The 11,638-nt window shown below is 52.5% G+C and overlaps 5 protein-coding genes across 7 annotated transcripts; 3 read left to right on the top strand and 2 right to left on the bottom strand.

The window, feature by feature from the left end:
* Positions 1-624: 624 nt before the first annotated feature.
* TrAtP1_003922 (uncharacterized protein) lies at positions 625-2,158 on the bottom strand (the record flags this gene model as incomplete). Its single annotated transcript, XM_066112083.1, has 4 exons — positions 625-743; positions 819-1,472; positions 1,736-1,860; positions 1,944-2,158. 4 exons carry the CDS (start codon positions 2,156-2,158, stop codon positions 625-627), a joined length of 1,113 nt encoding a protein of 370 aa, XP_065968166.1.
* Positions 2,159-2,240: 82 nt separating this feature from the next.
* Positions 2,241-2,633, top strand: TrAtP1_003921 (uncharacterized protein; the record flags this gene model as incomplete). Its single annotated transcript, XM_014083600.2, has 1 exon — positions 2,241-2,633. One exon carries the CDS (start codon positions 2,241-2,243, stop codon positions 2,631-2,633), a length of 393 nt encoding a protein of 130 aa, XP_013939075.2.
* Positions 2,634-4,879: 2,246 nt separating this feature from the next.
* Positions 4,880-8,295, top strand: TrAtP1_003920 (uncharacterized protein). Of its 3 annotated transcripts, XM_014083599.2 has the most exons (5): positions 4,880-5,693; positions 6,022-6,110; positions 6,199-6,488; positions 6,553-7,557; positions 7,637-8,295. In XM_014083599.2, the coding sequence occupies exons 1-5, from the start codon at positions 5,604-5,606 to the stop codon at positions 8,059-8,061; spliced, it is 1,899 nt and encodes a 632-aa protein (XP_013939074.1). In that variant the 5' UTR covers positions 4,880-5,603; the 3' UTR covers positions 8,062-8,295. The 3 variants fall into 3 exon arrangements, with proteins under 3 accessions (XP_013939074.1, XP_065968165.1, XP_065968164.1); XM_066112082.1 differs by having other exon boundaries at positions 6,553-8,295; XM_066112081.1 differs by having other exon boundaries at positions 4,880-6,110.
* Positions 8,296-10,613, bottom strand: TrAtP1_003919 (uncharacterized protein). Its single transcript, XM_066112080.1, has 5 exons — positions 9,589-10,613; positions 9,413-9,510; positions 9,151-9,334; positions 8,993-9,073; positions 8,296-8,925 (listed from the first exon to the last, which is right to left on the bottom strand). The coding sequence occupies exons 1-5, from the start codon at positions 10,489-10,491 to the stop codon at positions 8,476-8,478; spliced, it is 1,716 nt and encodes a 571-aa protein (XP_065968163.1). The 5' UTR covers positions 10,492-10,613; the 3' UTR covers positions 8,296-8,475.
* On the top strand, positions 10,492-10,953 carry TrAtP1_003918 (uncharacterized protein; the record flags this gene model as incomplete). The annotated part of the gene is made up of 1 exon (XM_066112079.1): positions 10,492-10,953. The coding sequence occupies one exon, from the start codon at positions 10,492-10,494 to the stop codon at positions 10,702-10,704; it is 213 nt and encodes a 70-aa protein (XP_065968162.1). The 3' UTR covers positions 10,705-10,953.
* Between the last annotated feature and the right edge of the window lie 685 nt (positions 10,954-11,638).

Here is an 11,638-nt window from a genome sequence, read left to right as displayed (position 1 = left end):
AATCTGATGAGAAACGAAGCGATTGTTGAGCTGAAGAAGTGATGGCACAGCGCGAAATAGTAGTCCGCCTCGCTTCTTTTTGGATAGGTGCACAAACTTGGGGGAATGATGGTGTGCCGATGATTCTGGAGGTTTACCTTGCTTTTATCTTTTTGTAAATATTCTAATCTCCGTCTTCCTTTCTTGCGCTTGCGATCCGCAAGGCAAAAAGAAAAAAAAGATCGTGAGAGGTTGTCTGCCGATAGCTGTCAGAACGGGTGAGGTTGCTCATGACGACACTGATCTTGATGGCCTGATGATCGCGGGGGGCTGGTGGTGTGGTGGGGGCCAATAGCAGACGGCCCTCAGACCACGCTATGCGGCCCGGCGTTTGGTGACGTTTCTGGCCAAGCAGCCGCCCAGATGCCATGTGGCTTATCGGCCGACAGAAGATGCATCTAGAAGGCGGATAGTGCCGTAATATGGGGATAAGAAGGAGAAGGGATGAAGATGTCTCTTCTCCAGAAGCACTCAAGGCCGTTTGCAAGACAATGCAAGGCCCAAGAACGTGATATTCCTTGCATCCCTCATATGCCAGCCCAATAACAAAGGGGGAAAATATAGTAACGTATAGAAATTCCATGCTCAGCCAGGAAGGATATCTGGTGAAGCAAGTTCAAAGTGGTTGGGGGGAAACGGAATGCCGTTGAATTCACGGTCGGAGCTGTGGGCATGTGCCCAAGTCTCGATAAATCGCTTGTAGTCTTTCGTTACTCACCGCGTTAGCTCTGCTCTCTGCGTCTCTCCCTGAAGCATCGCTTTGACCAATGGCTACTTACCTCGTTTGTGAGTAAATTGGATGGACAGATGTCGGATATCCAAGGGAGCGGCCGCATATGAAGGGCCCAGCTCGGGACTCGCTTGACTGGCCTGGCCAGCGGATCGGACCCTCTGTCTTATGCGAAAAGTCCGGCGCGGAGGAGCTTCCTCGGGCACGCTTCCTCGGCGGCCGTGAACGCTGAGACGCAGCGACTTTTGGCGGTCATCGCGATTCCGCAGCTCGCCGTCGAAATGATGTATGTCGTATTCGCGGTACTGATGATCCGTCTTGTTGGCAAACACACTCAAGGAGTGAAAGGTAGTGTAGCGGTCTCTCCAAAGCTTAAGCCTCTGAATAGCACCGATACCCTTGACTTTGCCAAAACTGTCGGTGCGGCTCTGAAGATTGGACCAAACAACGTCGACGTCATAAAATCCGACTAGATCCTTTTTGCGAAGGTCGCCTTGAAAGTGGGTGGAAGCGTCGACGCTTGTAAACTCGTATTTGACCGGAATGAAGCCATCATGAATGCAGACGCCATCGCCAGAGGTGTATCTGACGCGATGATGTTCGTTGAATGACAGGAATCGTTCTACGTCTGACGGATCATTGAATTGACGGTGCCGTGAGTGAAGAGTATGGGGGTGGATATCTGAAGGTATGTCCGTAGGCACTAGTATATAGAAACCGTGGTAAGTCAGGAGCTCTAGACAAAAAAACGACATTGGGAATAGCAAAGGAGAAGAGTGACAAGGGAGGGAGAGCGAGTAGAGGAGACATGGAATAATGGTAGGTGCTATGTAGCAAGCATTGTGATGTACTCATTACTAATAGTACTAGTAGCCAAGTATAGCTATAGCAATAACACTGCTACTAGGTCGTACTTGTAAAGCATAGACATCTTGGTAATGGCAAAGAAGTGAGTCTGGCACTTACAAAAGTGTTCGAGCAGCTCGCTCTGGTAGCTGCACTGCCAGCGGATACGCCGCTGCTCAGACCCCACCACTTCCCAGGGTCCCAGATACACAGTCCGTTCTTCGGCAGTGTCTTGGAAGAGGATTCTATCGCAGAGGAAAACAAAGGCACAGATTGTCAGAAGCTGGGTTGGCAGCGGCACACAGACTTGGCGGGAGGCTGATCGTACATTGTGGCAGAATAGCCGGGGGGCCCCAGGTCTAGAGGCCGCAGCGAGGCCGGCTGCGCGACCGAGTCGCCCGTGGAGGTGGCTGATATCGTGGAGATTTCCGACGTCTGCGTCCAGGTCGAGTCGACGGGGCTCACGTAGGAGCGGCTGTAGGTGGGCGGGCGGCCGAGAGACGACGAGGTAAAGGACGAGCCGGACGAGGACGAGGCGGCCATGCTGGTACGAGGCAGCTCCAAGGGCTACAGTCACCGGAGGCAGCAATCCGCAGGCTTGGGCGAGGCTGAAGGAGAAGCTATCATGGCACTGGCCACGCAGGAGGGAGGAGAGGCTGGCAGCCCGGCCGGGGCTTACGGGAGCTGTCACGGGCTGAGGACGGGGGCGAGCGAGCAGCCGGCAGTCGCCATGCCCTGGCTGAGAGCACTGGAGAGGGAGATGCTGCGAGCCGGAGGACGCCTGGAATTGGGCGGATGGAGGACGGGCGTGGAGGTTGAAGAATCGAGAGCAAGCAACGAAATCTTGGGTGCAGTTGCTGTCGGCTGCAGAATAGCAGGTACTTGGAGCGTGCTAATGCTGGTATGGAGTCACTGCCTGGGTAATAATGCCTGCGAAGTACCAATCGAAGCATCTAATGCCTACGGTACTGCTAACCGCTATGGAGCACGCAGCACTGCAGCTATTGCGAGTGGATAGGACAAGGTTCAAGCTACTAAAAAAAAAAAAAAAAAAGAAGAGAGGAAGATATCCTTGTCAACTAAACTACCAGAAAATTACCGTTTAGTACAGTAGATTGGTGATGCGAGCAAAGCAATTAATAACAGCTAGCAGCAGTAGTACGTACGCCCTCGTGCTCGCGTTAAGCGGGATACGGCTCGAAGGACGGCTCAAGAAAGGATAAAAAAAAATAAAAAAAAATCATGGCATGGCATGGCTATACTGTACAGTCTATACTTGTTTATCTCGCGGGGCTGGCCCAACACCAGCTCAGCACGGGTCTGTCTAAGACAGCATCTGCCATTAGGAGCGCAGTTTGCGTGCTGGGGAAAGCTGCTTCTCGCTAGCAGCATCCTAGTCAGATCCACAGACAATGCAGCGAAGCCGTTTGGTTGGCGAGCGGGAATAGTGCAGCAAACTCAATGCGCGTAGCGCTGCGGTGACAGTGCATGCTTTTTGCAGCTCAGCAGAAGATTTACTACCGCTCTATCATGTAGACTACTTGTACATGCACCTTGCCTTGGTCGCAGACTTGCGCCGGGAGCTGCAAGACCGTGGCCGATGGTTGTCGGTGCATTGGCGTCCGGACTCCGAGTTTGATATTGCTTTGGCAGCAGCCTCGATCAAAGAGCAGCTCATCATCGCATCCCCAGACAAGGGCGATTATTGTGTCGTCACAGAGTGTCTGTGCTCAGCACATCAAGCCGAGTGACCTCATGGGCAGGCATATCCCAGACCTCTGACTGATCAGGCGTCTATCTGGACGATTTGGCGCCGGCAAAGCGACAGTCCAGTCCATACCAACTCGTCCCCCCAAAAAGATGCTTGCTGCTGCTAGATCCAGTGGTGCTAACCTTTGGCCTGGTGTCCCTAGTCTCTCTTGTTCCTCTCGGAAGAGGCTCAAGGACCCGCTCTGCGGTCGACGACTGTAGCGTGCACGGGGGCCCATTCGGTGCTGTGATTGGTGAGTGAGCCTCTAGTCGTCTCGCGGTTGGGGGCCGGGCTCTCGGAAAGCCTTTGGCCTGTCCACAGTACGGCGAGCTTCCTTATCAGCCCCTACGCTTTTCTCCCTCATGGGTATTATGAATGTGGCATTAGTCTAATGCCACCAGAGACATGCGGCAATGGGATGTGGGAGAAAAGTAGGGACGAGGCTCGCCTTTACCCAATCAGTTTCGATGCAAGCACACCTCCAGCGCCGCAGTTGCTGCGCATGGCTCCGGGGGATGGACAGGTTCAGCTCCGTCCAGTGCCTGCTATAAAAACCGTTCGATGCGACGACGCGATGTGACCAGAGTGTATCCAGAGTGTATCCAGCCGCGTCCCGACCCCCATCCTGCAGAATCCCCCAGCGCCGGGCTAGGGCCTAGAAGAGGCCATCGACGACAACTTTGTCCGCCAAGACTGCCGGCCGGGCGTTGTCCGTCCTAGTGCCGCAGGGAGTCCTGAGTCTTGCCTCGAAAAGTCGTTCTGTCAAGCCGCCACGGCTGGCATCGCACCTGGGAATTCGTTAATCAACAACGGCTGGCGGGTTCGCACCGCTAAGCCGGGACGCTTGGCCTAGGCTCGCAAAGCCACATTTGGCCACCCCCCACTTGTCTTCAGGAACCGTCTCCAGCGCCGCTCACCACGTGCGCTCCCTGACTGCGTCTGATGGCCCAGCGCAGGAATGATGGCGATGGTGGTGTTGTCAAGCCATGATTTTCGGCATGGGACAGGATCGAATCCATGGAGCGGTAGGCGTGCCGATGACATGCTACTTGTGCTAGGTAGTATACAGTAGTAGTATTGCTTTCCTTCTTGTCTTGCGTGGCATGCATTTGCTGGGGCAAGAAGCCTGCTAGCACGTGTATGTACTGTGGTCAATTTCCAGGCGGCCATCCATCACGTTGATACATACCGTACGCGGCGGGTGAGCACAAGTACAGTAAGAAGGCGTATTTGAAATCCAATCGTACCGCACCGTGCCGTATCACATCATCTACCCTCTGTTCTTGGCTGTTGGAGAGAAAAGAGGGAAAAAGAGAAAGGAAAGGAATCCAAAAGCGGGAATAGCCAAATCACTTAGCCGGAGGACCCTTAATTTGTAAAGGAGGGGGGGAATGTCGTTTCTTCCATTTCTTTCTGCGCAGAATGTATGGCAGCTGCTCTTTTCCCAGCAAGAAATGGAGACTACATCTTGAAGTGGCCTGACTTGACTTTACCTTGGTCGTAGCCATCAACACTGGTAAACTAATAAACGACTAACAAGCCGGAAGCCTGCTGGGTACCTTGGCAGAGGGTAGCATTCGTATCAGGTACTGTAATGGCAGTCTGCCAGATGCTAGCACTATAACGTGCGCCCCCGGACGCTGCCTGTGCTCCAGAACTGCTAGTCTACTGTAGCTCATTTCCTCAGCCTCAGATGCATCCCATCCCGACCTTGGCATTTCTCCAATACTTGCGCCACGCTGGCGGGTGCTGCTGAAGACGGCGTACATCTCTAACAGCAGCGTTTCATGATGGCTTCTCTGCCCTCGCTCACTACGCCGTAGAAAGCCTCGTCTCGCCTCGTCTTTCCTCTCCTTTCCACCACCTCGCCGCCTCGCCAGCGTCTCTCTGCGCCCTCCTTTCTCTCTCTCCTTCTCCTTCGTTTGCCGCTTCTCTCGTCTCTCACTTTTGCTCTTGTCGGTTTGCCGAGCTAGGATGCTCACGCCAATCGAGGCCTCGTAGTGAGCCGGCCGCTGGCATCGCGCCAATTCTTGTTTCTGTCGCAATAGAGTAGCAGCCGCAGCAGCAGCAGCAGCGCTTCGTTCCATCTTGTCCCGCCGCTTCTTGTCTCAACCGAGCTTTACGGGGCCGCCTAGAGAGAGACACCCGCCAACGGCAGACACCAACGACACTGTCTCACAGCAGAAACCACCGACTGTAACCCCCCCGCCGTCTGCCCGAGGGACTTTGCCGCGGCCAATGCCCTGGGATCTGGCGCACGGCTCTGGGCGGAGGAATCGAGGCTTTCTCGGCTTCGACAGCTCTGCCTTGTCGGCCCAGGACAAGGAGGTGCGTGCGTTTTGACGCTGTTTTTTTCCCCATGTCTGATATCGCCCGTCTGATATCACAGCACCGCCCCAACTCTTCACCATCCCACTTCCAACCACTGCGGCCACACAGCAACAGCATGTCACTGCCCATCCCAAACATGCTAGCTTTTGTCTTCCCCATCCTCACTGCGACCGCATCTCGCATTTGCGAATCGTAAAAGACGGGGGCTGCCCCACCAATGCGCGCGCAAACCGGATGTCTTTCCACTGCCACGAGCCGCCTCTAGTTTCCAACCTGTTTGTTTCCAGCCTTTTTGTTTCTAACATTATGCCGTGTCTTCTTCTAGGATCGCCATCAACTGCGCTACGAGCTTGACCTCAACTCTTGGAACTTCCGCATCTGGGGTGTTGCCGCCTCGGGCTTCCTTACCGATTCGTGCGTTTCTGTCTGCCCTACTTCTCCTCCTGCTGTGTATGCCAGCCGCAACTTACACGGCCTCTCCTGACTAACCGCCCTCTTTCAGATACAACCTCTTCTCTACCAATGTCATCCTAGCTTCTGTTGGCTTTGTCTACTGGCCGCATGGAGGGGAATGGACGAGCCTCCTCATCAACTTCTTCACTCTTTTGGGGTCCATCGTCGGACAAGTGCTGTTTGGCTACCTTGCCGATCGCTTTGGTCGCACTCGCCTCTATGGAATCGAACTGGTGCTTGTCATTGTATCAACCATTGGCGTAGCGACTAGCAGCCATGGCTACGGCGACATATCGTTTCTTGGTCTTTTCATCTGGTGGCGCTTCGTCATGGGCATCGGTATGCTTCGCCCCCCTCCCTTTCATAAATACACGCAACCAAGACTAACCACCAATCCTGCCAGGCATTGGAGCCGAATATCCATTGAGTGCAGTCATTACTTCCGAGTGGTCTAGCACTCAATCCAGATCGCGCATGCTCGCCAGTGTCTTCCTCATGCAACCTGTCGGGCAGGCGCTGGCCCAGATCATCGGCTTGTTGGTGCTCTTGGGATTCAACCACACCCACAAGCTCAAAGAGATGCAGTGCGGCCTCAATACTGCAAATGAAGAGGCTTGCCGGAAAGCAGTCGACGGCATATGGCGGATTGTCATCGGGTCGGGCGCAGTGCCGGCTCTGCTAGCCATAATATTTCGCTTCTTCCTGTTTGACTGCGGCCTGTACAGTCTCGAGGTCAAGAACAAGCCTGCCGTTGCCATCATGAACACGCAGCGTGTATACGGCGCCCCTTCGGGCAACACTTCCAACAATATGCAAATGAATCCTCCCAATGGCATAAACCCAGAGAACTCTTCCGGACCGATGCCGATACAGTTCTCACGGGAAGACTTGTACAACTACTTCATCCGAGATGGAAACTGGTATTACCTCCTGGGAACAGCGGCATCATGGTTCTTTTTGGACGTGAGTTTCTATGGTCTTTCGCTGGATAATAGAGGAACACTGGCCGATATGTGGGCTACACATAAAGCAACACCACTCAACAACCAGCTCTCATGTTGGAATTCGTCGCTTCCCAACGGCAACTCAACAGTACCGCACTGGGCGCAAGTCGGACTCCCTGCATGGCAGACAGACCCAACTCGACCATGCAGCACCATCTACGACGTGCTAATACAGCAAACTAAGCAATATATCCTTACAGTCTCCTTGGCGTCTATTGCGGGGAGCGCTTGCTTCATCATTTTCGCGAATCGCATCCCGCGCAAGAAATGGCTCACAGTTTCCTTTTTTGTTTTGGCTATCCTCTTCATCATTACGGGAGGTGTTTATTATGGCGTTCACCAGGATGCCGCTGCACCTGCAACAGTAGTGTTTGTGGCCATTTGTCATTTCATGTTTAATATGGGTAAGGAACTTTCAATCGAATGCAGAATTCTATCCCACCCCTTTTGCTAACATCAGTCCTTCTCTTCTCTCTCTTCTAGGCGCAAACACACTGACATTCATCATACCGGCCGAGGTATTCCCCACGTGTTACCGATCAACTTGCCACGGCATCTCTGCGGCCGCAGGCAAGTTCGGGAGCATAGTCTCTCTGCTCGTCGTGTACGGCATCAACCAGTCTTACAAGAGCGAAAGCCGCCAGGGGCTCATATTCCTCCTCTTCGGCTCGGTTGCCGCGTTTGGCGCCGTCTTTTCTTGGGCCTACCTGCCTGATCCACAGAAATACGTCGATGACGGTGACGGCAAGAAATATCTGGAGACTAAGGATCTCGAGGAGTTAGGTGAGGGCCGTGTCAGGGCTCGCTTAAGCGGAGATGTTGTGACATTTGGTGAGAAGTGGGCGGACATTAGGAGAAGAAGGAGAGATCCTGGTACGTCCCAACTTCGGAGCCCTACTTCCGAATAGTACATTAATATGAATGTAATTTTATTACCTATCCTGAATTGGCGAGATTTCTTTCCTCTTTTTATTCTGTTGGGGAGGGAATTCGGCCTGGGATTATATGACCTGATGTTTTGGGATCAAACGTGTTCTACATATGCTACTATATATGGGCGGATGGCGTGGGATTGTCTGTATCTATTTCTGTTCTTTTCTTGCGATACCACTTTGAGTTTTGGAACTGAGACAAAATATATGGTACATAATAAATATATATTCTTCTTGAAGCAACGCCAGGCATGATTCTTCATTTCATATTGGTTTTAAATCTTGTCAAATAATTCCAACCCCAAAAAAATTCCATCTCAAACGCCACGCATTACGAATGAAATATGCCATCTGATGCTATGAGATTTTCCTCTTCCCCTCAAGCTGCATCTAACTCCCCTCACCGGGCGTCTGAACCAGCAAATCAGCAGTGTCAATATAAAAATCATCCATATGCATCGTAGCCTGGACATGCGTATTCCTCTCCAGGGCCTCCAACCAACGACGCCAGCGCGTATCCGGGACGGCATCAACCAGCAAGAAGACAGCGTTGGGATGGCGATGGCGCAGGATACGGCCGAGACGGAGGGCAAAAGGGGCAAAGTGGATGTCGACGAGGGATAGAGAGGGGCCGAGGAAGTAAGGGCCTTGTTCGTCGGCGGCGAGGACGAGGGCGGTGAGGTGGGATTGGAGGAGGGCGAGAGAGGGGATGGGAGAAGAAGATGATGAAGGAAGGGTTGTTGATTGTGTTGAGGAGGAGTTGCCGATGGCAGTTTGAGAGGATGGCGAGGAAGAGGATTGGAGGAGGGAGAAGAAGGTGGGGATGAGAAGATTGTTGATCTTGTATATTTGGTTAGCAAAGTTGCCTACTAAATAGTTGACTTGGTTCATGTAAACTTTGACTTACATGGTCAATCCAGAGACGGCAATTAGCTCTCAGTCGCGGATCAGAGGGGAACAGCGGGATATCGGGGTATTTGTCTTCCAACTATTATTGAAAAGAGAGACGTAGATATATGTCAGCATGTATGTATATACGTAGACAAACAAAAATCCTCGTCTTACATATTCTAGAATAACGGCGCTCTCAGAGCAAGCCCAGTCTCCTTGCCGAATGGCAGGAACACGGCCGCGCGGATTGGCCTCGAGAAGTGGCGTAGAAGCAGGACGCTTGAAGGGGTCTGTCTCGATGTACTGATATGGCTGGCCTTTGGCCTCGAGAGCAATCCAGACACGATGTGAAAAGGGGCTGTCGTTGTGGTGATTTGTATTAGTTGAAAACCGTCATGAGATATAAGGGGGGGATATTTGATAATTTAATACATACCAAAAGCTCGCAGCGTATAGCTTTAGATCCACTTCCTTGCTATGCATCCGGATGGTCGCATTTGCAGCTCCGGAAGCCTTCTTCTGAGGCGGCGTCTTCTATACAATTGCGAATCAGATCAATCAGCAAGCATGTCAAACTCCATAAACGGGATATGCCGTGCTTCTCTCACTTACAAGAGTGCTCTTGGCCTCCTTATCCCTCATCGCCACAAAGCGCTGCACACTGCTCTTTTTAATCTCATCGCTCCTCTCCAGCGTATGTCGATGCGGACCCGCCACGCCGTCTCCTTTCCCATTGCCCCCATTGCCATTCACCCTCTGGATGGTCCAAAAGCGCTGTCCCGTGCCGACAACCGCATTGGCAGCCGCCGTGCCAGCGGCAATAGCAGCGGCCACGTCCCGGTCCAGCGCGGCCTCGGCCCCTGCGTCGGGGAAGTACTCGGTGACCTTGATCTTGACATCGCACAAGTCGCGCTCCCGCGCGCTGCGCTTGCGCTTCTTCTTGGCAGGGTCGTCGGACTTGGGCGTGCCCGGCGGCCGGCCTTTCATGCGGCAGTCCCAGTAGTGCGAGATGAAGGGTTTTCGCTTGTACCGCTGCGTCGAGCGGTGGGAGTAGACGTTGTCAATGTGCGGGAAGTACGTCTCGAACTGCTCATGCGTGAGGATGATGAGGTCGTCGACGTGAAAGAGCTTCTCGCGCCATGCTTGGAGGTCGGGAGGATCGACGACGAGCTTGACCTGGCTGAGTTTGTAGGGGGCTGTTGAGGCCGCAGCTGTTGTTGGTGCTGTATTCTGATAGCGTCCATACAGCACGCCGTCTTGTGCTGGGCGTTGTAGTGCAGAAGTGTTGCTTTCTGAGATGCTGGTTGAGTTGGGGCCTGGTTTCAGGATGCCAAATTGGCCAGGTGGAACTTGTCTCTGTTGCTGGGAGTTGTGATAATAGCCGTGGTGGTTGACCGATGACGGTGGAAGTTGGTACTGATGTTGGTTCTGGTTCTGCTGCCGTGCCATGACGTTCTCGTGTCTGGCATCTCGATAGCCACTGCCTTGTCTTCTCTCTTGTTCCAGAACAGCCATATGTCTGCCATCCTCATTGCCGCCGCCGCCTCGGCTGTTGGTGCTGGCATCGTTCTCGCCTCTCCCATCACCGCCAACATCTCCATTGTCCACAGCAGCGTGATGGTGATACGTCTCTTCCCCAAGCCCCGAATACCCCCCCCATCCCCACCACTGTATAATCCATCCCCACGCCTAGATAATGGCCTCCCCCCGGCGCAGACGAAGCTGTAAATGGGCCCGGCACCGCCATGATAAGGTGAAGGCTTGTGTGGGAGAAGAGAAGAGTGGAAACAAAGCAAAGGGAGTCAGTCTCCCCACCAATTGAAAATAATAAACGGGCTCTGCAAGAAAGATTAGAAGAATATCTTGTTACTTCGTTACATCACCCATGATGTAGTTTCTTTCACTTATACCAGCTGGCATGGCCGCTGCTTTAAGGCCTCTTCGCTGCCTTTCACGATGCGGAGGAGGGGTTTTGGCGGGGAGGCGGGCAGAAAAGGGCGGGAGGGCTAAAGGGCGGCAATGCGTGCACGGGCCACTTTCTTGCCCTGCTACAACTACGAGTCTCTTTCAAGTCATTCAGCCAGCGTCAATTAGACATGAGATGAAGCATTTTATAGTCAATCTCCTCAATCTATCTACTCCAACATCACGCTGATCCGATCCAAAAAGCTGCCCCTCTGTTTACAAAAATGCGATGCACATCAAAATCCCTAACAAAAAACACTACTAGATCGTATACATGTATATAGCGTCATACCCAAGACGAAATCATTGCCAATGCATTCACACGCAGCTAATCAAAACACTTATACAGTCGACATCCAAGATACAAAATATGTAACCAATCTGAACAAGATTTCATGCATATAACGATGGGAGAAAAATATGTTGCAAGGGAGATAGATATTCGTCATTGCTGGGTATTAAACTAACAAAAAGAGGAAAGGAAAAACAAAAAAAGTTTTGTCCGGTGCCGTCCATCATCCTGCCGCCAGCGAAAATCCCTTCCGAACTCGTAAGATAAATTTCGTCGTATATGTACTCTTACAAGTTGGTACAAATGGAGCGAAAAGAAGCCGAAGGCATTGGCCAAGATGAAAGCAAAATGCGTGGAAGAAGAGAGGCGAGATGAAAGAGAAGAGAAAAGGGGGAGAATACACAA

Source organism: Trichoderma atroviride, chromosome 2, assembly GCF_020647795.1.
Source record: "Trichoderma atroviride chromosome 2, complete sequence".
In the NCBI taxonomy this organism is placed as follows: domain Eukaryota; kingdom Fungi; phylum Ascomycota; class Sordariomycetes; order Hypocreales; family Hypocreaceae; genus Trichoderma; species Trichoderma atroviride.
This window is presented reverse-complemented; position numbering and strand designations above follow the sequence as displayed.